The sequence below is a fragment of the Argiope bruennichi genome, chromosome 9 (assembly GCF_947563725.1).
Source record: "Argiope bruennichi chromosome 9, qqArgBrue1.1, whole genome shotgun sequence".
Taxonomy (NCBI): Eukaryota; Metazoa; Arthropoda; class Arachnida; order Araneae; family Araneidae; genus Argiope; species Argiope bruennichi.
Genome location: NC_079159.1, coordinates 122122908 through 122148596, shown reverse-complemented (window position 1 = coordinate 122148596; position 25689 = coordinate 122122908). Strand labels below are relative to the sequence as shown.

Genomic DNA, 25689 nt, shown 5'->3' with positions numbered 1-25689 from the left:
TAAGATGATGGATATATATATATATATTGGGCATTTAAAGATAGCAATAGTGCTTCAGGTAATGGCAATGAATATTAATGACCTTATACTCAAATAATCAAGATATTTTGGCTTCTATACATCTTATTCTGAATTATAATTTCATTTAAAAATAAACTAAATCTAATTACATAAAGTTAATTTAAAAATAATTATGGGGATAAATTTTATTCTGTAATACTAATCTGGAAACCAAAGGAAGATAAATAATTACTATTAATTTAAGAATTTAATGTACAAATTAAGTTTTTAAAAATTTGGTGGATAATTCAATTTTGGGATACTTATTTAGTTATCAACTAATCTTTAAAATGGCAGACATTTGCAGGATTATTAACGTGTATCTTCCCATCAGTTTAAATTAAAATTTCAAAATTTATCCCATTTTGGTTGTATAATTTAATCCATCCATGATGATATATTTTTACGAGCAGTATCATTATCAAAAATTTGCTGCAAATTGTTGACTACATTTGTTAGCTTTTTCTCACACATTAAGTACCCAAATTGTTGACTACACTTGTTAGCTTTTTCTCATACATTAAGTACCATAGAAATATGTACTGACTTTCATTTTGGTACATATGAATACTCAGCATTTCTCTATGAAGAAGGTCCAAGCAAAAAGTTAAGTTTTGGGTTCTAAAAAAATCTAAGACACTTAATATGGGATAGGAATAATATATTAAATGCATGTCATTTTAGTTTCATCCGCCCTATACCTTAATCAAACATTGCTGAGAAAATTATGGTTACTCAAAGATTTACTTACTCTGTTACGAATAAATGCATACTTTCTATCAATGGAAATTTAAGCATTTCTATTAAAAAAGCTAACTTTCTTCTGTAATCAAATATCTTTGATCCTTAAATTTTACAACTTTTTCACCAATTTCTTTGTTTAACCAGTTGATTTTGACCATTTAAAGCTTCAAATGCATAACCAATAGTGAGCTTCATAAAATAATATATAATGAATTGTAATTTTCAATAGCTTCATAACAGAAAAAATAAAAACAGAAATAAATTTAACACACACAAATAGTAAAAATAATAAACACATACAATACCAATAAGAAATTTAGGTACCTTATTTAGTAGAGCACGGTTAAAAGGTTAATATTTAAGAGAAGCAGTTTTTTAACAGCTCGTTTTTATTTTTTAAAAACACATCAAACGTTCCATAAAACTGATAGTGCAAGCATAATAGGACAACCTACAATATATACATTATTCATTCTTTAAATACAATCAATTTGTTGTTAAATAGTTATAAATGTGGATGAAAAGGGCTGATACTGTAAGAAAGCATTTTAATCAATAGATGCTTAAAAAATATATTCAGCATCAATGCATGTGTTAAAAAGCTATTTTGGCCAAAGCTGGAAAAAAGTGCTTTAAAAAAAGAAAGCATATAAAAATCAAAATAACCTAATCACACAAATAAAAAAATACCATTCACAAATAACAAAATCCATGCAGTAATAACAAACATCAAACTTAAAATAAAAATGAAACATAACAAATAAAACACCACATATTTAGTTAGAAAAGCAGATTTTTTTTTTTTTTCTTTTAAAATAAGCATCCTGTTAAAAATAGCAAAGTTGAAGTCACATGAAGCTTTTCAAAATAGCAATAACTTGCAATAAAAATGTATATTAAAGAGCCATTCATATTTTGCAACATATAAATTTTAAGTCAATTAGTTTACATTCAAAAATCTAACCTTATAAATTAAGAATAAGTTAAGAATTATTATAACAAAATTGAGTCATTTGGTTGAATGATGACAGAATGAACAATTTATTTTTGGTACAATGTAATTTAATGAGGAAGTCCTTAGAAATTTAGTATTATCTCTTTAAAATGAGTTATACGAGCTTTATGAACTATATTAATACATTTGGATTCCAGATTAATATAATATTTAATACATAGATTTAAGGAACTAACTCAAGATTATAGTCTGCCAAAAATCAGACACAAGCAGTCTATACTGCTAATATATAAAATATTCACTTATATTTTTAAAATTAGAGAACAGTCTTTGAAAAATTAATCATAAAGTTGTATTAAAATTTTGAAGATGCAAAATTTGATAGGCTCTCGATTTTCTAATAGTGGAAAAACAAACCAAAGGAAAAGAGAGACAGATTCCTTTTTTAAAAACATGTTTATTACAACTTTTTATATATTTACACTAATCACAATTAAGATGCATTAAAGGAGCAAAGGATGCTTAACAATAAATATGACTATTTTTAAAGGACTAGAAAAGAAAAACATAGCACATGATGTACTACAGAATCATATTTGAAGGAATAAAATATATAAAATTGAGAGTTCAAACTTAAAAGCTTTTCTTAAATAATGCTTTAAATTTTAATGCATATTTATTAAAAATTAAATGCATGGGGACAGAATTTGAATTTAAATAAACATCAGCAAATTAGATATTCAACTAAATTAAAATTAATTCAAAGTTTTAAAAAGTTTAACACTTAATTTGAATTTCACATTTATTTTAATTCTTATGACAGTATAGCATATAATTTTATAATTGTTTTTTCACAGTTTAATATAGATTTAAAACTGCAGAATGACCCGATACTTTCAAGTTTTCAAAATAATTATTGAAACAGCAGCACAAATCCAAATGCATGTGAATAAAAACAGTATAAAACAATCTGCAACAAAAGAGGAGCAGGAAAATGATGCAACTGATATAAAATGCATCAATGTTTGGGGAAGGGATAAATAGTTTTTATAAATGCTGAAGCGCATTTTCATGTGCATGAAAAACTCAAAAAAGCATTTATACAATAGCTTGCAATTTTTTTTAATTAGGAAAGAAACATTCCTGCCCAAAACTTGTCCGATTACATAAAAACAGCAGTCTGCAGTACAATCTGCACAATTTAGATTCCAAGGTAGCAATTTTAACTGCACATTTACTCTTAACATTCCCAATCAACTTTATGTATTAGATATTAAAAAAAAAAAAAAAGTGCATTAAGCATTTGTAGTCTTTGTTTTTCAAACTGGTTTTTAAAGATATTTGAAAAACATGCTTAATAGTTTGTAAAATTAAAAATTATTTTAATGCAATAAATGATAATGTTGGTGACATGGGAAAAAAACCTGACAAGAATTAGATATAAGCTTTTAAAAAATTCAACAAGATAATTACAATATTCAATATATTTAAACAAGGTACTCACATTTAAAAACATTTGCTGAAAACTTGTCACTAGTGAAAAAAAATATTTCATAAATGACCAACACTTTAAATGATCTATAGCATATAGAATATTCATTATGAAAAGAGGTACTCATGTACAGAGTTATGATAATAATGCATTAAAAAAATTGTATAAATATACAAACTGCTCATAGCATACATTTAGAATCGACCATAACAATTAGTTACTTTAAAAATTTCATACAATTTTCATAAACTTTAAAAATTATTACACAGTGAAAGTAAAAATTGAACACAATATAAAAAAACTGAAAATTAAATTGATTTGCATATTTGTTAAAATAATATGATCAAATAAATTTTTTTAATCAAAATTTTGGATTTTAGGCGACTTGAGAAAATAAAATGATCATTAATTTCAATTATACCTTTCAGAAGTTCATTTTCAAATTTAACTCATTTAATATGAGAGAAAGATTAAGGCATACAATTATACACTTAAAAAAATGCACATTTTTTATAAGAACTAACACAATTATCTATGTATCACAATAGTCATTTCTATGATAGCAAAACGATTAATATTTCAGTTTATATGCTAACTTGTTATCATATGAACATTTAATAAGTTTAAAAACTAGACAAATAGAAATTTCACAAACTAATAAATGTAATAGGCATTAAAAAACAAATATAAAATTTACTATACAAAAAAAGTACTAAAATGATTTTATAATATGAACATGATAAATAAAAAAAACACTAATGAGTACAAATGCTTGTGTGAACTTTCAGAACATATTTCGTCAGGTTTAACAATACCATCAGAAGGATAATTCTCACAGCATGTTTTGTTCAAGTGCATAAAAAATATAGTTTCTATCAAAATTTGATCTAAGTTTTAAACATCAATGGAAGTCAAGAATTAATTCAATAATTTGTATTGTTACAACACTTATATTTAAAAATTTGAATTTCTTAAATACTTAATTAGGTTAATTAAACGTATACAAAAAGTATTAAAATTAGCACTTATTCAAAGATTTGTAACTAATACTTGTTTACTATTTGAGTGGAAATGCACAATTTTACTATAAACTAATAGTTATCTTACAATCAATATTTCTCCTTTATCAATTATTTTAATCTTCCACAGATAGACAGTGATTCAACTTTATAAAGTTCCCATAAAAAAATTTGAACCAATTTAAATAATTTTAATAATAAAAAAAAAAGAATTAAATTAGGTGATACAACAGAGAATTCTATTTTACTAAAGGAATATAAAAAAACTATAACTACAACTTGTCAAAAAATAAAATACATGTTACAACCATATATGGATAAATATAATGTTTGATGATTCATATATTTCTATAAAAGAAATATATAAATTTTTAAAATATTTTTTAAAAAAATTTTTGTATTTAAAGCATATATGAAATACTTCTATATTTTGTGAACTGCTTAAAAGAATTAGTCAATAATTTTCATATCAGTTCATACTAGAATTTCTTTAAATAAAAAAATATATATATATTCTAGAAATCAAACAAAAGGATATATGCAACTCTATTCTTGTTCCATACTTGGGAATTAGCATTATTTATGCATCATTTTGACAAAAGATAAAATATTAACATTTTATCATAAACTTTATCAAAATACACAGAAAAGTTGTGCAATGATATTTGCACAACATGATTTCATTTTTAGAAAAACAGCCAATTTATACCAAATATTCTATTTCAGGCTGGATACTTCTTTTATTACTAAATTTGAGGTTCATATCTATTACAGCATTAAAAATGCTTATAATTTATAAATTGCCTTTGTCTTCAAAAAATGGGCTGGTTTTTTTTTTTTTTCAATGAATAATTTATTTTATGCCAAAAAGACTTTTATAAGAATTATAATTCTTAACAGAAATGCCATCATAACAATATTAAAACTCATTAAACACAGAAAGCATCAAATATACTATATAACAATTTACATAAATATTTTTTAAACATTCACTAGAAAATAAATATTTTCAGTATCATTCTTTGAAACAATATATAAAAAAATTAGAAACAAAAATAAAAAAATTAAAACATTCACAAAATTTCATGTGTATAAAGGAAACAAAAATCAATAAAATAAATATCAAAACTATGTGCGTCAATTAACTTGTGAGAATAACTCAACCATATAAAAACTTTCCATAAAATAATTTTTAAAAAAAACTGCTTCTCTTTTATAATAGAAAAAGTTCCATGAGAATAATTATTTTGTGAGAATAGATTAAGATACAAAATAAATAAACATATGTTTTGGCAACTTTAAGAAAATTTCTTCACTGAAAATGAAACCTCTTTATGACAACATGAAATCAATCAACATGCTTTATAGCACAAACTTATTTATATAGAAACTTTTATTGCAATAGTCATAACTTCTCAAGAAAGATTTTTAAAAAGATAAATTTATATTGCACAAATGTAACAAAAAATATACAAACTATTTACAGAGTAAAAGCATAAAAATTCACAATAGTCATAAAATTGAATGAAACTGAATTCATAATATATTATGCATAAAAAACTATAACAAATAAGTAAAACCTCCTTATTGCACTAAAAACAAAAATGAACTATCAAAAAATAATCATACAGAATTTTTTTTTTTCACTGGCAGTTTTTTTTTTTTTTTTTTTTAAATAAAATAAAGCATTTGAGGTATTTGGTTGATTAGCATTTTCCCTTCAGAAAACTTTTAGAGAAAATTTAAATAGGAATAAAAAATGGGACTTTCCACCCAATAAGAAACAACAAACATAAATGTTCCAAAATGTATGCACACACTTTGAATAAATATTACATAGGATGATTAGAATTTCATATCAAAGTTCAACAATTCAAATCTCAATGGATGATAAGGTTGAAAGTGCGAGTGAGCTGGCATTCTACAGACCAGAACTGCTTGATTTAAAGTAACCAAATTTGGTCCAGATATACTTTGAACTGTGAGAACGTCCCTCTTTAAGAATTTTTTATTTTTAAATTTTAGTTAGAAATTGAATTAAAAATAAGTGATATTTTGATATTTCGTTATGATTCCAGCACAAAAATAATTTTTATACTGTTTTAAATGTATATATATATTCAATGATGCCAATTCAACTGCTCTAAAATTCTTTAGTCTAGATTTAAATAATTTTAAAATATATTCTTAAATATCTCTCAAAAATATATTTTCATTGCTGTGAATGAAACTTAAATCATTTTCATTGTTTCATCAAGTATTTGATCATGCAATTTTCTTCCATTGTTAAAAGCTACAGTAAGATTCTGTTTAGCAGCTATATAGTTTACAAGATGAATAAAAATTCGTTACAATATGGCTAAATTTAGAGTTTACCAAATTAGAAGATAGATGAACCAGACTATTAAAATAAAAACACTGCATTAATATCTGACAATTTGATGGAAACATGGACATGAAGTTTTATCTAAGAGATTTACTTCAAATTAAACATAACTAATATCTCCAGCAAATTACCTAGTTGTTAAAGGTAATTAGTTAATAAATAAAAACATGAAATCTAGCCAGTTTTCAAAAATTTCTTATTGAAATTAAAGATAAGCTTTCATTTTCTACATTAAAATACAATTTTCATAAATAAGCATTGTATCTATAACACTTGAGAACCGATACTGTCTAACAATGACATACCACGTAAATTTATATAATACTATGTAGAGGAAAATATTATCAAATTCCTTAAATAGATCATTATGAACATTTAATGGAACATACAAGAGGTATGTATTTTGTCATGCACTCAAAAAATGTTTTAATATGAAGAACAGTACATCTGCAGCAATGCTTAATGGAAATCAAATAAAAAGACGGCTAAAATGGCTAAGAAGGGGCATTTTATTCCTTAGATAAAATCATTGAATTTCTTACCAATGTATTTCTTTTTATGAAAATACATGAAATAATGTTTACAGCTCGAAACTATCTACAATCAATAAGGTGAAAGCATCAACTGAAAAAGAATGAGTTCAAATGCATGCAGCATACTTAAAAACATCTGTAATTTGAATGATTAGTTTCATTAGCATCCAGACAATAATAGCCAGCAATTTGAAATTTTAATATTTGGCAAAATCCTATATTTGTGTTAACTTCAGTTATTTATATAATTTATTAATTATTTATGTAATATTATTCAAAATGCTCATACATTTTTGGGGACACTAAAAATAATTGTATTACAAGTATTAAACATAATCCCATTCCTTTTATTAAAAGATTTGACCTGGATACTTTTTTCAAACTCACAAAGAAAAAGAAATTATGTTTAATTTGTAAATGAATTTAAACTATTTCACAAAAGCCACAAACCGTTTGACAATAAATCTAACACTGAACCTCTCAAAGAACATTCTTGCAATCCAAAAAGGATTTTTTAAATTACAATGACAGTAAATAAGCTTGAAGCAACAAGAAAAAAATCAAAGAATATCAAAATTGAATTTTCCTTCAGAAATCATTATTAACAGGTTTATAACATTGCCAATATAGACGAATATGATTTCAAGCTTACTATCAAATATAATTTGAGGCTTACAACAACTTTATTTTTATTTATTTATTTTTTTAAAGAAAAACAACTTTTTCTTTTCAACAAAAAAACAACTTTTTAGTTGAAAAGTGTTCTAAGGGTGCAATGTAATTACTAGAATTATGATTTCAACATTTTATAATAAAGAAAAAAGTTTAAAAAAATTCTATAAAATCTTTTTTCTAGTATAAAATTGTACTCATTTAATTAAAATTAAAAGTGAAACTCCAGTATTTACAAACTTGATTTTTTGTTTGTGTGTGTGTGTATGTATGTATGTAAAACTGTAGGCTACATTTTTATCACTTTTACCATTCAGCGGATTTCTGCAATCCAATTTCAAAATTCTTCCAATATTCTATAAATAATAAATAAAAACACCCAAATTTCTCTTTATATGCTATGAAACCTTAAGTTTTTAAGTAAAGTAATAAGTTTTTTTTTAATAAAAAAAATACCAAAAGGTTCAGCATTTTGTTTTGTTAATTTTTTGATAACTTGTTTCTTCTAATAAAATAACAGGATTAGAAATTTCATCTAGATCCGAGTTTTTCAACAGATGTTATTCAACACTCACAAAGAGAACTGCCAATCTAGGGAAGCACATACAAAGTTTCAAAGGATCTTTTTCTTTAATATAGATAAGTTTCTACAATTTTTCTTGATAAGTATTTATTTAGTAATAGTAAGTACCACAAAAAGTAGAAAACATTGCTTTAAAAAAGAAATCAAAGTATCTGAACATTTTACAACTCATCCTGATGGAGAATTGTCACTGGCAGTAAACAGCAACGGCAGGTTTTAAAAATCTGCCATTAAGAAGCAGATTAAAGCTTATCAGAGACTCACCCTCGTTCTTTCTTTTCGTTTTCTGGCGAGCGTTCTGCTTTGGCAATGCAATCTGAAGTCAAATCACCACTCAGCATACTAGTAGAAGTACTGCTGCTACCTGCTCTTTCTCTGTAAAGATAAGATAATAATAAAAGATTTAAATTTCAAGTTTTACCTTAAATCGATTTAGACAAACATACAGAGGTAATTCATGATTTAGAGCTGCATAGCAGCAGCATAACAGTAATTATTTCCAAAATATATTCATTTTTTTCCCTATAATGTTTACAAATTTTCCCATATTGAAATTTCAATGATCTAGTTCTATCAGATATAAAACCAGTTGTGAATATTAAACCTAATGCAACAGTTTACAAATGGCAGTTTCTATGTATCGATGAGGTGTTGATATGCTTATTTTTAGCTGAAACTTTATCTGTCATTAGATTCTGAAAAACATTCCATTCTATGAAAGCTCATGCCGAAATATCATGTAAATTGTAAAAAAAAAAAAAAAAATCTTGTTTATTGTTTTATCTTTCTATTAGGGTCAAAGAGTTTTTCAGAAAATGCATTAAATAAATAATTGTCACCTTTGGAATTATTTCTACTTTCTTTCCTCTCCAATTCTAAACTGTTGATTAAAAAAATTCTGAAGTTTCATTCATAAGTTGTATTTTTGCTCTATTTTTCTTGTTTCAAATAAATTATTCAAGAAAATTTATTAATCTTGCAGAAAAAGAAGCCAATTTTTGCAAGTCTTCTACAATATTCTTACAGACATATTTTATTTTTAAATATATAAAACTTATTTATATTGTTTGAATATGAATGATGATGATTAAGAAGCACATTTGATGCAGAAATGTAACAAACATAGCATCTGTGCAAAAATAGTTAAAAGTAAAAAACAATTTTCAAAAATGCCTTTTGCAAATACTGCTTGTTACTTAAAGCATTGCCAAATGGCCTATCCCGTATATCTATCATTATTTATTTAAAGTTATTTCACTTTCTACTTGATTAAAATGCTGCAGAAAACTTTTAAAATGTGGAAACCAATAACACAAGTAATTCACCGAGTGTCTTCTGAATCGGGAGACAGTGTGGGAGTCGAAAGGGAATTTCTTTGTTGTCGAAAGAAATTGTCTAATCCTTCTCCTATGTCTTGAGGCTCCTCTTTCAGCTCCTTGCCTTGAATGGTTGGCCGCGTGGGAGCTCTTGTCTTTGCTCGCTTGGGCCGAGCTTTACCCAAATGTTCTAGCTTTTCAGACATTGGGGAAAGACTAGGTAAGCTCTCTAGGGGAGAGAGAGAAATCAAAATCAAAATCAAAATAATCTACTATTATGGCATTTATAAAATATCTTATAGGCTTAAAGATACTTGTGAATACAGATTCATTTTTCTCAAATATAGTTTTATATCAAATACATCATTCAGATTATAATTTTATGGATAATATTTCACTCTTTGAACACTGATTACTTAGAATCTATGCAGCACATTATCATTTATTTGTACTAATTGAAAATATTTCCAAAACTTTTAGTTTAAGAAGTCCTTTCCGAGATCTTAGCAGTCAACAACATAGGTATATTTATTGAATTAATGATAAGCTTAATGAAATTTATTTTTAATTTTTAATTTATTTAATTTAATTTAATTTTGAATCAAAATTCATGAACTTTCTTCAGATCTATTTTTTAAATTTCCAGTACCTATTAATAGGCACACTTTAGGCACTAAAGCAATACTTGAATAATCAAGTGAAAAGGCAGTGTCTACAACAAAGTGTAGAGTCAATCAAATGAATATTTTTATTTGATCAAATTACGAAACATCTAGGGACCACAAGGAATATTCAAAACCTATAATTACCAACTTGTCACAAAAAGGAATTTGGAAAGTTCTATAAGAGTTTAGAAGACAAATTGATCAGTATAAAAAATTGGTAAAATACTATATTTGCCAAATTGATAAGTATTTTATGAAATAATGTTGCAAAAATTTTAATCTAGACTTATAGTAAGTGCTTGGGTGTCGGTGATGCCAAAAACAAATCTATCACACCTACAGCTATGAAATTTGGCACACAGCTAATCGTAATGGTGACTCAATGCACAAATTTTAAAATTAAAAGTTTAAAAAAAAATTTATTCAATATTTTGTGTCATTTCAGAAATTTTTTTACACAAATTTCCCCACAGTAAGGCTTCTATTGATAGTTTAAAAAAAATATTAGTAACATCAAAAAGAGCAAACTAAAGAAATTCTAAAGTCATTTCTAAAAAAAAAATTTTAAATTTTTAAATTTATCTCTGGTGAAATTTTAAGAATCTATTAAAAATTAGCCGCTTTTCCCGAAAATGTTTCAAATTTCAAACCAAAATTTCTGCATCCAGTATTCCATTTTTAATATCTTTTCAAAATAATGATCAAAATACCTACATTAATTGATTTTAATTATTTTCCAGATGCAAAATAAATTGCTAACTTTGCTTGTTAGTTGCCATAATCTCTTTTTGAAACTCTTAATATTTAAATGGGGAATCTCTCTATTCCACACAACCTCTTGTTTCACTCAAAAATCATTTTATCTTTAAAATTTATAGGTATGCATACACCTATATGCATTATATAAATCTTTTAAATCACATGAAATTGTTATTTACTCTATAATATTTTTTTTTCAGATTCTTAAAATGAATTGCAATCATCACAACAGATTGTCATTTATTTATATGAAAATGAAACATGTTTTAGAAATAAATACCTTCATCTTTCGGCAAAAGATCAGGTATGTCATCAGCAGCTATTCCTTCAACACTATCTGGAAAATAACAAAAATTTCAAATTTTGTTTGAAAAATATCAAAATGAAGAAAATTTAATCTATTAAAAAACAAGAAACATATTTGAAATTCATTGTCAGATATAAGATTTTGAATATGAACCGTGTATGTCTATTAATAGTAATAATGAATGTGTGTGTATTGGGATTCTACGGCCTGCTTGTTTGACATATAGCTACCAAATCTGGCAAATATATTTTGTTATGAAAATTGCATATGGATATGAACTGCATATCTCTACTAATTATAAAAATCAATGTTAATGTGTATTGGCCTTCTACGAATTGTTTCTTTGACTTACAGTTACTAAATTTGGCACATATATATCATGAATTTTTTTTTATCTGAAATCCAAAAAACAATGGACATAATGCAGTGGGTGTAGATGAAACAATCTATCAGACTCAATAACAAATGTTTCATATGTAGAAATGTACACTTATTCACATGAAAATGAACACACAGGCAAAGTATATGTAAGAACAGTAAACAGTAGCACACAAACTGCAAATCAGTAGTAAACAACTGTAACCACACAAAGAACTCAGAAAAATACCTTCTCAGCTAATCCTGATTATATGACTTGTTGATTAATTCAATATAGACTAGTGGTTAGCACACGATTCAATGTTGCTTCAATACTCAACTGACTTCAGCTATGTCTTCCAGTTTTTTTATAGTTTTCATGAAAAGACAAAGAAAGTTCTAGAAAAATTCCGTAACTTGTGTTCCAATAGACCTATTGCCAAAATTCCATGGAAGATTCTGGAATCTTCTATTTTTTACCTAAAGTCTATTTCAAAGGCATTAGAGTGTGTCATTGATCCAGCATTTGTTTAGAATTTATCTGTATGATTTTTTTTCTTTACCATGAAACTAACGAACTGTGCTGGGGACCAACATTACAATCGTTGCAATACCTAGTGGGTAAGAATGGCCACCTCAGAGTGATTATTTTGAAATTTTAGTTAGAATTTTAATTAATTAAAAATTAAACATTTTTTATATTTTTTCACGATTACTTCCACAAATATTACAGCACAAAAATGAATGTCACGCTATTTCACAATTTAACAAAAATTATTTTTTAATGATAAAAATTTAATATTTTTACAAATTCCCCTGCATTTTGACATTCTAATACCTTTTTTTTTTTTTTTTTTTTTTTTTTTTAACTTTGTCTAATTTTTGAAATGCACTGCATTGTTGTCTTAAAATTCAAGCCAGTTTCAGTTTCATCAAATGTTTAATTGAGCGATTTCTTACATTGTTGAAAACTAGAGAAGAAAGATTCTCTTCAATATCTATATAATTTACAAGACAAATAAAAAGGTGAAGTTACAGGATTACAAAAATTTAGATGACGGACATTTACGATTTTTAAAGCAATATGACATTACAAGACCACACTCCATTAGAAAGGCTCATGCACACAATAAATAGAATTTAAGTAAGACAATTAAAATAACATGCTTTCATTTCAGACAATTTCTCATATCATGGACATAACCATACTACTCCTGGAGAACTAGCAGTCCATCTCAAACAACAAATTGAAAATAAATGCATAACATGCCAATTTCATTGAAAATGTATAAGAAGCATTTCTATACTTACCTACAACGGACTGAGGTCTTAGCTTCCTGGCATGCACACTTTTTCTTTTATTAGTAAGTTTGGGAGTAGCCTGAATACAAATGAAGTTATATTTTAATCACAAACTAGGTGAACATTTAAAGGATATTTCATTAGCTATGTCAATGTGATAATTAGTAGGACACCCATGCATTTTACAAATCAATTTTTTTAATTGGCCAAATAAACTATTAATAGAAATAGCAAAACTGTTTATTAATAATTTTTACTTCACTATTAACAGAAATAGGAGAAAAGTATTATTAGTACTGGATAACATGAAACTTTTTTTTATAGAAACTTTCAAATAAAGTTTATAAAAAACATTGATTATATCCAATTAAAATAACAGTTTTTTAAAGGGAATGAAAACCTTTCAATGATATTAGCAAAAAATATTAAATTATATTTCAATTATATCAAACAAGAAACATTTCAAAACGATATATACTCTAATAGAAGATTCTAACACTGTGCATATTATTATTATGATCATAAATAACATTAGAGAAGTTGTTAGTGATTCATAAACTTATGAAACATGCTTCAAAATACTTTAAATAATTACTTACATAGTGATGCATTAAATATCTTTCACTTAATAAATCAAAGATATATTTTCTGATCAAAAGTATCCAGACACATTTTGAAATGCATGCACTTTATTTTCCCTGGAAATTTCTCTAGACCTTGAGTTTCAACAATATTAGGATTATACATGAATTCAAGTCTTGGTGAAGATTTGGCCACAAGGAAATTTCTTAAAACAATGGCAGATTTTTTAAAAAAATTATGAAAAGATTTGTACTTTATTTCATAAAAAAGTGATACTGATGAAAGTTGCAAATCACAATCTGCTTTCTCTGAAATAAGTGAATTCAAATTATTTCTGTAGTCATCAGTCTCTAGTTGGTCCTTTGAGTTACATTTTTACAATAGAATATGATTTCATGCATATTTTTCATATGCTCAAAATAAAAGAGAAATTCATCCAACCTTTCTGGAAAAATTTGTGAAAAAAAAATTGAAAGTATCCAAGTATTTTTGATCAAATCTTACACATAGAAAACATAATAAGATTTAGTATGCTAAACATACAAAGATATTCAAAATCTGTTTAAGGTTAAAAAAATAGTTTTTAATCATGAGATTTATGGTGCAAAATACTAAGGACAAATTTTTTCCTCATTCATAAAAAAGCTTTTCGGTAACAAATGTTAGTCACCAGCAAGTAACTAATTTATTTGCATACACAAATATTAAATATCACTAAAAAATATCAACTGTATTTCCCATCATTTGAGAACTTTCATCGAACATAAGATACATGCATAGGTTACACAGTTTTCCAAACAAATAAGAGGTATTATATATTTATATATAAATGTATATTTTGAAATACATAAGGGTGTGGTGGGAAAACATGCACTATTAATACTCACTAAATTAAGCCAAGCCAATTGCTGTCAGCATAGAAAAAAAAAGCAACAAGTTAAAAAAAATGAATAAAACAGTTATTTGGATTAATAATAATAAGTAATCTAATTCATTGATGCAACTTACAAGTGGAGAGTCAGAATTTTCACTATAACTGTCAAGCTGAGAATCTCCACTATGACTGATCCTAAGACCTCCCTCAACTCCCAAACCGCCTCGTAAGACATCAGGTGTAGTACAACGCTGTTGGTTCATTTGTTCATGCTACAATAAAAAAGAAAAGTGAAATGCAATTCCAATTACATCCATATGAAAAATAAAGAAATAAACTTATTTTTTAATATAGGATATATTCAGTTTTCAAACCAGGAATTTATTTCAGCTGTAAAATTTCATTCATACTTTGCAAGAGAACTGCAATTAAACAATATGTGATGTCAGATCATATAAGGTAATTTCAAAATGTTTTGCAAATTTTCTAATAATCATTTTGTTTAATGAAATAGAATGATACATGCTTGCTTTCTTATAAAACATTTTTTTTTTTTTTAATCTTGCTTAACTGATAGTGTGAATTTAATAACTGAAAAATTGATACAATTATAATTTACATAAAAGGTAATTAGAAGTATTCATTTCATTTTGTAGATAATTTACTAATATTAATTTTAAACTATATAATTATATGCCGGACATGTTCAATTCTATACACAAAATGAAGTAATGAAAGTTAAGAAGCACTTTTGTTTGTATTACAATCATAACTAAAAAAAAACTAAAACTTATATTAAATATACTGTACAAATTATATTCAGAAGGGAGAAAAGTTTAGGTATTTTTATTTTGAAAGAAAAGTTCATGAAAATAAAAGCGATTTTAAAAGTTCCACAGGCTTATATGAACTTTAAGAGTTATAATTTTCTTTGTTAAGTTAACATACATTTCTTGATTTAAAAAAAAAAAAAAATGGCTTTTTCAGATTTACTATACCATTACCCACACATTTTTCTAGACAATTCATAACATTTATTTGTAATCAGTAACAAAAAAAAATTCGGGTGCCATGTGAATTTTTTCGTTTTAAATCTAACCAATAATATATTAGAGATATGTGACATATTTTTTTAAGAATGGTTCTTTTGTGGTATCAAAACTTCAATGCCAAAGATGCATGTGATGTCACAAGTACAACTTATATGTTTTTCATCAGCCAATAAAATATAAATCAAAGTTCCACTTTGATGTTTAACTTCTAATTTAGAACAGATCGTATAATTCTGAACTATGGCCAGCTGATATGAATGAATTCTGAAGATAGCACTCCATTTCTTTTACAGCAATAGAGGATTAATTCTCTGATATTCATAACACACAAGTACACAGCAGATTTTTAGGGTAATTAAATTTTCAATCCACAGTGTTTCAGTCCCAAAGCTGAGATTCTGATACCAGACTAACATTATTCAGAATAACATATTTTGTAATATAGTCCAAACAGCTAACAATTTCTGTAATACTTTTCTTCTGCACCTTGCAACTAATTTTGAAGTTCATTTCCAATCTTCATACAATAAAATATAAGACTTTAGCATTACTTTATAAAGTAGAGGGTTCATATTCAATCATTTAACTATATCATTAAATATTCTATTTGCATTTTCAAAGCAACATATTTTTAACAACATAAAATTTTTTCAACATACCAATTCTCTATGACTTCGTGACAAGCACTCGATGAGTTCATCTAATATCCGGTCAGACACATGTGCAGCAACTGATAAATTAACTTCGCTAAAAAAAACCAGCAGGATTAAAAAATAAAAATTTTAAGATTTAAAAATAATTTAAATTCAGTTTTTAAGTGCATTACCTGACTTTATTCAAGATAGTTGTTCCAGTTTGTTCTAGAAGTGCATGACGCACAAATTCAATTGGTACAATGCCTCTTTCTTGACATAACTTTTCTAATTCCCTTCGAACCTATAAAAAATAGTAATCAATTCTGAATTTAAAAATTTCAAATGAAAACTTTCCTCTAATTAGTAAGATGAATATAAAACTATTCCTTAAGCCCTTTTACACAATCAAAATTTCTGAAGCCTATATTTCTAAAAATAATTAGATTACAAAATGCAGTTATTTTAAGTATGATTTTAAATTCAAGAAAAAACTAGTGTAAATCAGTAAGAGTCGTCTGCCAAAATTTTCTTGCATACTCTTGTGATGCCACAGAAGCCTTACCTGGCTTTAATGTACAATAGTTATAAAATATTACCTTTTGGCATGAATTTAGCATTTTTATTGAATCTAATGTAATCCTTGGCGAGTTATTTGGCAATTAAGCCCCAGCAAGCATTAATAGTATCCAAAAATCGAATTTGCATTTCAGACATGTTTTTCTCAACTGACAAATAAAAACTTGATAAAAAAAAAACTGCACTTGTAATCACAAAATTCCATACCAAAATTTGATATACTTAAGTCATTGCATTTTTTAATTATCGCATTTACATATTTCTGAAAGTACAGACCGACAAATAATCAACCAATATTTGGATTTGGTTCAAAATTTGACATGTGTCTACAATATTGATGTTAAATCTGCGTATCCAATTTTATGTATCTAGCTCTCTTCATTTTGCAATTATTGTGTTTATTTATATTCAAACAGTCAGACAAATGGATTTCCTATGAACAGATTGCACTCAAAATTTGATAGAAATCTGCAAATTTGTAGTGAACACCGTATACCAAATTTCAATCATCCAGCCCAAAGCATTTCTGAGTTCTATCTTTGTCACAAACAGACAGATGGACATTTTCTAAAAATGTATTTTTTGGAACTCAGGGAGGTCTAAAACTTGGGAGATTACTTAAGAAAACTTGGGAGAAAATTCGAATACGTCAAAATGTCGTATTCAAATTTTTTGACAATTATCATACTTTCTCTATACTAAGTATACGAAAAAATAAAAGGGAATGATTTAAAATAGAAGAAATATTATATAAAAGCAAATAAAAAGGGGGAGGAGAAAGTTCAACAATTGTTAAGGGTTAAATTATGTAAATTTTGCATTTAATTTTCTACAACACAGAAATATATGTTCAAAGCCTCTATTTGATTCAGGAATTCCATATTTTCTAAGAACCAAGTCAAGTAGCAAAAGATCTGATTATTTGGCACAAAACATTTGTAAATGTTCAATATGACTTCCGCTGACAGCATAATGCATGCTCATTTAATACTGAAATTCCTCCTATGTTTAATTTTATCACAATTATTGCAACCATGATTTAAATTTGAAGTATGTTACAGGAAGGAGTATTAAATAAGAATTCAATACATTATCCTAAATAAACATTCCTTCCCCAATTAAAAAATAATTACAAACAGTCAAGTAAAGGAGCCATTTACGACTGAAGTGCCAAAGCTTGAACACTCAATAGAATGGTCAGCACAGTTTTCCATAAGGAATCCTCCGACTTCTATATACCAATATGAAGGAATACTATCTTATTGGAAAGTAACAAAGCTTGGGTCCAGTTGTAATTACAACAGGACCAAAATTAGCTACATTAAATGATAAATGTTCTTAGCAACAACAACAAAAAACATAAAAGGCTTTGCATCATAGGATCCTTCTTTAAACAGTTAGCAGAAAGCTCAAATGATCTACAAATAGGCCAGTAGACCTTTAGAGGTAATGAAAAAAAAAGTGATAAAACTATTGTTCTTTAATTGTAAACTTTATCTGTCTGATGAATAATCACATCTCACTAAATTTACAGAAACTTTAAAGAAAGAAACTGTAAGTATTAAGAAATTAAAATCATTTAGTTTCTGAAATAGGGGCAATAAGTCAAATTGTATGTTATGCAGTAACAGCATTGACAATAGTTGTTGTAATAGATATAGAGAATTAATAAACAGCTTTTAAAAGATTCTTTCAAATTGTCATATTTTGTTTGATATGCTACAGCAACTTACATCATCAGTAATTATGTTTGGGCATTGATCTTCAACACATTTCAGCATACAAGAAGCTGTACTCTGAAATATAATAAGAAAAATTAAGAATAAATAAAGTATTATTAGCTTTCATAAAAATAATAGAATTTAACAAAATCACTTTTTTTTTTTTTTGCTAAAATTTTTTAAATGATATATCTATCTATCTATCTATATATATATTCATAAATATTTTAAATAATTAGAAAATAGATTTTTGTATAATATAAAAACCTAAAGAAACGATAAAACATAACCAATCATAGAAGACATAATCAGTTGCACGAAACAGCCAATCAGAAGCGAGAACACATATATGCTGATAAGTAATAAATCAACTAAACATAACAATGCACAAAACACATGGCAAAATGCTTGCAGAAAAAGAATTGAACAGTCGAGATGTCTGAATGAAAATAAGTATCAAGGAGAGACTTTATCAAATGATGTATCTTTTTTATTAATTGGTACACTTTGTGAAGAATGTACATATTATACTGCTCTTTCATTTCCTGCAGAGCATTGCAAACCTAAATACAACTATTGTCACCATGGTAAAGTTCAACTCACTGATGTTACTTATTTAGAATCAATGAAAGTTCATTTGCTCAACAGTCATTCCAATGCTATTACTTTTCGCCAAAATATCCGATCATACAATTCGTTTGCGATGGCTGCTTTTTGCCCATCACAAGAAATATTTTTCAAAGGTATAAACTGCAATACTTTTAAATGTGATGTCAATGTTAGAATTACTAAATAAGAATCAATTACATTACTCTACCGCAGAACAGTTAATTTTATTTGGGAAGCAATCAAGAGGATAATTGCATAGCAATTATAGGGAGTTGGAGAGTGGTAGTGAGCAGAGGACTTAGCCCCTTAGTTCACTCTAATAATATTTCTGAAGAAAGAAATACTTTAATAATATGCACATGGTAAGATTTTTTTTATCACTTGAAATAAAACAATGACTTCAATTGGATTTAGAAGTTTGATTTTTGGGAAGCATTTATAAATTAGTTCTATTTAAATTATTTTCACTGTATTATTTACAAATAAATGTTCTTGAAAAACCGTTCAATATTAATAATGAGAAAATATTTCATAACTAACATGACTTATTAATCCAAATGGAAAATGATTTTTAAAATCAGATAAACAACTTTTAATATATAATAATATTAAATACCCTTATTAAAATATTCTATACTTTGAAATGATTTGTAACAATATTCATAAAATATAAAACAAAAATTAAAGTACTTCAATGAAATAGACAATGCTATCATTTAACTTACAATTAGATGACCTTCAACAGTATCCCATAATTCTTTAACAAAATCCTGTAACCGTGATTCAATTGTATTTCCAGATTCTTCTTGCAAAAGAACAACTTCATGAAGCCTTGTCAACAGCTGTGTATGAAAAAAAAGATAATTTATCTATTTAAAGATGGGTTTCAAAAACATTACATCACCTATAAATAATTTATATACTATTTTATAAGAATAGAAAATAAACAATATTTTCTATACTTAAGAAAGCATCAACAGAATGCTACTTGAAGCGTTTCGTGCCAGTAGCTTTTATCAATATACCAATACTGACAGAACTAAAGTTGTGTAATTTTGTAGAAATATACATTAATTTTATGCATATGTAAAAATGGATAGATTAATAGAATGCAAGGTGAAATAGTAACAGGCAATATTTTCTCATTTCACCAATCTTCCAGTTTAAAACAATATGCTATTATTAAGAGAATGACTAACAATTGATCAACTATTCAAAGATTTCGCTTTCTGTGATTCTTCTGCTAACATAAATTAATCCATTGAATTTTACTTTGATACTCTATCACTTTGTTTGTAGTGAAAATTGGTAATTTTTCAAATGAATGAAGAAATTGCAGTTCAATAAAATTTGTTGAAATGTACCCAAAAGTCTATTGGATCTTTATCTTTAACGGTATTGACTGCTTCTGATTTGTTACATCTTCAGAAACTAGGGTCCAGATGTGAGAAAAAAGTACTATTCATTATGACAAAATGAAGTTATCTAAAATAACAGAAAACTTGTTCCCAAGTCTGGGTGAATTCTTACTTGAATGTTTTCAAAATGTTTCTATTATAAATTAAGAACTAAATGCTTCTATAAAAATTAAGGATAAATTGGGAATGCTCCAAATATGGTCTTTCCATTCTGGCCTGTACAGGTTTTGACTTCATTCCACTTAAAAATATAAGGCATAATGCTGTCAAAATTAGAGACATATATTTACTCTCAATTATTGGTTCTTGGTTTTCAAGCTTGAATTTTTTTACTCTTTATAGTCCTGCCTTCCATTTTGAAAACATAATAATCAAACCAGTAAATATTTTCAATCTTAAAAATTATTTCCTATCATATATTTTTTTATATTAATCTAATATAACCATCACTGAGCAATACTTTCCTTTTTAAAAACTCTGTGGAATGAATATGAATTTTTCATCCACATAGAAAGTCTTACTTGCCTGACAATTCACTCAATATACCAAATGTAAATTTCTTATTGTTGCATTGGTGAAGGTCTATCAAAAAGATTTGATAGATTATGACAACAAAGATTATGATTTGGCAACAAAGATTATGTAAAGAAAAAAAAAAAAAAAAGGAAAATTTTGCCAAATTTTTATATACATATCATTAAAATGGTAAAATATTCAATTATTATCCTCTTTGGTAAAAATCAAAGACAATCAACACACTTTTTTACTAAACAATGGCTCTGATCAATTTACAAAGAGCAAATTATCCATACCTGTTTGGCATTGTTAGCATCACTCAGATATCCCTCAGCTTTTTCAGCATCTTCACTCATAATTCCCTCACCTGTAACCCGTTTAAAGTTGTTAACTGAATCTTGAAGGTGGACCATTAATCGATCTACAGTCTGCAATTGAAGGAACAGAAATTCTGTTATCATTAATGATGATATGATTGCTTGAATATTAAGCACACAAAAATTATAAGTGCACTAACAATAATGTAAATAGATTTATAAAACATTTCAAACTATTGAATACAAAAATTATCTTCCATTAGAAATTTACTATACTGATATGAGATTTGCAAAATGCAAAAATTAATTTCCATCAGTCATCTCTGAAATAAGTGAATTTATTTTCAAAAAATTTATTTAATAGAAAAATTCTGAATTTATGTCGTTGGTCTAATGAATCAGAAATCTACTTAGAAAAGTAATTTCCAACAACAAACATTTCAAAATTATTTAAGTAGCAAATCGCAAGTATTCTCTTCTATTCTTCGCAGCCACAGTTTTATTCAATTGTATGAAAAAATGTCAAATAAAATTTAAAGACAAATAGGAAGAGTTCTTAAGTTAATGCTTTAAATAATAATAAGGTACCAAAGTTTTTTAGTAAGAAAATTAATCAGAAGTTTGGAATCCAAACAATAGCAATATATATGAATTTATTTCTGAAGCATTTCAATACATTTTGAAGTCTCAGTGTTTAGGGTTTTTGTCTTTCATTTAATCATGTCTAAGAGAAAATTAATGAAATACATTCGAAAAGATGTATAAAGTAATATTACAAGATATTTCTCCAAAACATTATCTAAAATATGATACATAGTAAATTATCAGTTAATTTAAGACACAGATGTTCTGAAGTGAAACACATTAATATTTAAGAATTTTAGATGATTATTGATAGAAATGCAATTAAAAAATGTTGGAATAGTAATTAACAAAAGGTATTTCAGAAACAGAACAGCTTCAGGACTTCATTAAAGATTTTCTGTTTTATTTAATTTTTAAAAATATATTCATTATATCAGACAGCATACTATTAGCAAAATTCATGCCTCATATCAATTACCAAAATAAGCTTTACATTGATATTTTCACATTTGTCTTCCCTTTGTCCAAAAGGAAAGAATTGTAACTGACATTTGAATAGAATCAATAGAATAATTAAAATAATGTTTGGGACTATAAAATGAGGATTCTTTTTAGAAAATCCTATATTTTAAAAGTATTTAAAAAAGAATGAGAAGAATTTTAGATTTAATTATAGTTCAATAATTAATTATAATATTTTTAAGTGTTTAAAATTAAATGTTGAAAACCCCTGTCTTTAATATCACAAATATAATAGAAAAAAAATCATTAAAATATTATAGAGAACATTCAGAATACAAATGTTTACAGAATATTATGACATTAAAAACATTACAATAAAATTAAAAACATCTATTCTAACTGACTGCTAATAATTCATAAAGAAAATTAATATTATGAAATGAAAATGTTTATCTTTAGAAAAAATAGAGACTACAGATTAGATTTTCATATCTAAATAAGTAAAAAAATAATCAATTTTTACTTGTTGAGCTGAACTAAGTAAGAATCCTTGTTGAAGCCTAAAAGCTCGACCATTAGCATATTTTTTAGGCGATACATTACGATGTAAACACTCTTCAATCTATAAAGTGAGAAAAATAAATCAATCAAATTATTCTTAATGCTATCATATTAACCATTTTTTGAAACAAATAATGTTACCCTTTTCAAAGCAGATTCTGTCTTTTCAGGAGCAATTTTCATAGCAGCTGTTGCATCAAATATAGGACATGGCATATATCTTAGTGTAAAATTCCTAAGGAAAAAAAAAATAATTGATCAAAATAATATTTTTAAGAGAAGAAAAATTACAAAGTTTTAATGAAACAATACAATCAGTCTGACTTTCATTACAACACTGAAAAATATTATTTAAATCATATTTAAAAATTTCTGAAAATTAGGAAACAAACAAACTGAAATATAACTAAATCTTCTGCATTACTGAAAAGATTATTCTCTAAATTCTAAAATTTATATATATCACTTTTGAGAAAATATATTTTTGGAACTTACAGCAAAAAATGTCAAAATATTGTATAGATGTTAATAAAATAATCAAACATAATTATCTCATAAGTGCACATTTCCAGCATAAGCCTGTTGAAGCACATTATCAAAATTTTTACAATCATCTTCACAGATGGATCAAAAGTTTAAACTATATCTCATTTGCAATGGTTATTTCAGAAATAAATTCTAGGTTTTAGAATCCATCATTTAAGTTCTGTATTTTTACCACAAAAATCGTTACATTTCAGTTTGCACTGGCTAAAATTTTAAGCTAACCTTTTAAATGTTATATTTACATGATTTACAGAATATTTTATAATAACTGAAATTATTGAACCATCATAGCCATCTATTGGTTTCAAATAATTTAAAAGTTGATTTAGATTTATCTGTCAAGGTTTTACCATTTTATATTTCTATATACCATCTCATTTCAGAATAAATGGAGACGAGAAAGCTGACAAGACAGCAAAATTGGCATCTGTCTTTTTCAATATGTATACCCCTTATTTGACCTTAAAAAATTATCATACCTACATATAAACATTATCCAGCAACACACATACATGCACATTAATGAATTCAATTGACTCATGAAGCATAGAATAAACTATAGGCACTTGAGCCTGTTATAAAACACTAACTTTATTTAAGAAATTGAAAAAGGGATATTGATTCAATTACTGATGTTATTATGATTATCCACTAACTGTTTACTATATTCTGCTGGAGTTGTCCATTTCTTAATCCTCAATGCTTACATCAACAACTTTAATTGATTAGTGATATTCAATACAATAACTTTTTACATTTTTAAAATCCATTAGATTTTACTCTATAGCTTAAATTTTTGTTTGCTATTTTAATAAATTTTGCACAGGAAATCTTTAGTTACCATTATTTGATAAGTTTCCCAAGTCTTTATTAAAGCTACTCATCGTTTAGATAAAAAATTATCTTAGACAATATAAATCTTCTTATTGGGTTTATACAACAAATAGTACTGGTAAATGCAAAAATTGCTGTATTTATAATCTTTTTTAAAATTTGTGAAATTGACATTTTTGATTAAAAGTTTCAGATGCAAAATTCATAAATGATACATTTTTAAAAATAAACTATCTTTAATTTTATAGAAAAGTTATTTTATTATGGACTCGAAAGTATGTTTACTGAACCTCTAAGAATTAATATCTTGTGTAGTTATACTTTTTAGAAAGATGAATCATTAGTTAAATTTAGCACAGTGAAATCTTGGAATGTTCTACTATATGTCCCACATAACATAATCGAAGAATGTTTTTTGTCATTAAATTACAAATCAATCCATCACATGGTTGGTGGTACAACAACCTGCCCTGTAAAGTACAAGCAGGCAAATACATATTAATTTTTATTATTAGAAGGCATGGTAAAATGGGTTTTAAAGACTTACAATAAAATAAAAATTTTAAGATAAACATAAACTATACTTTTCCAAAGCATAAGCCACATCATGAAACCCTTGAGGTGGAGTAGCATTTTTATCCCAAAGGATGGATTTCAATTTTGAATTAATCTGAAGAGCTTTTGCAAGAGTTTTGGCTCCAGCACCACCCATGTAATTACCTCTGGAAAAGAAAGTGATTTAATTGCTTATGTAATTAATGTTATGAATCACAATTATGCAAGTCCATAGAACTGCTATTCAAGTGCAATAATTTGCAATCCCTTAAGTTAATACTGAGAAGCTGTGAATAGGAATAGCTAAGAGATAGTATCAAATATTACAGCTTATTATGCATGGCCTCTTTTAAAAATGTCTACCTAAGATAGCTATAATATATGAAAAATCAAACATTTAAATTGCCAATTGTAAAAACGATGTAGAGAAAATTTTATAAAACTTTTTTGACAAGCCTACTCAATACTGAAAATAAACAAAATGCATCATTTCTTTCTCTGAACTTCCTCTCACAATAAAAAAGCACATTTTTATCCTTATGATAACTTTTAAAAAATGAAATTAAAACATTCACTTTTAAACTATGGATTTAAAAAAAAGTGAATGAAAATAGGATTTAAAAATTTATGCAAAAAAAATGAAGGATATATTACACTTCTTAACAGAATTATTTATTTGACAATATTTATTTATTT

The 25689-nt window shown here is 26.1% G+C and overlaps 1 protein-coding gene across 4 annotated transcripts in view; it reads right to left on the bottom strand.

Moving 5' to 3' along the window:
- The window catches only part of LOC129983563 (F-actin-uncapping protein LRRC16A-like), a 73987-nt gene that overhangs the window by 18352 nt on the left and 29946 nt on the right, over positions 1–25689 (bottom strand). For 2 of the 4 annotated variants that reach the window (XM_056093087.1, XM_056093086.1), the window contains exons 18-31: positions 25023–25160; positions 23200–23293; positions 23021–23119; positions 21430–21561; positions 19925–20041; positions 18603–18665; positions 16485–16594; positions 16318–16405; positions 14741–14878; positions 14620–14640; positions 13160–13229; positions 11465–11521; positions 9770–9989; positions 8709–8819 (exon numbers count right to left, since the gene is read on the bottom strand). In XM_056093087.1, coding sequence (XP_055949062.1) covers positions 8709–8819; positions 9770–9989; positions 11465–11521; positions 13160–13229; positions 14620–14640; positions 14741–14878; positions 16318–16405; positions 16485–16594; positions 18603–18665; positions 19925–20041; positions 21430–21561; positions 23021–23119; positions 23200–23293; positions 25023–25160 — 1458 coding nt within the window. The remainder of the gene's footprint in view (positions 1–8708; positions 8820–9769; positions 9990–11464; positions 11522–13159; positions 13230–14619; positions 14641–14740; positions 14879–16317; positions 16406–16484; positions 16595–18602; positions 18666–19924; positions 20042–21429; positions 21562–23020; positions 23120–23199; positions 23294–25022; positions 25161–25689) is intronic. The other 2 variants (XM_056093089.1, XM_056093088.1) reach the window with 1 other exon arrangement.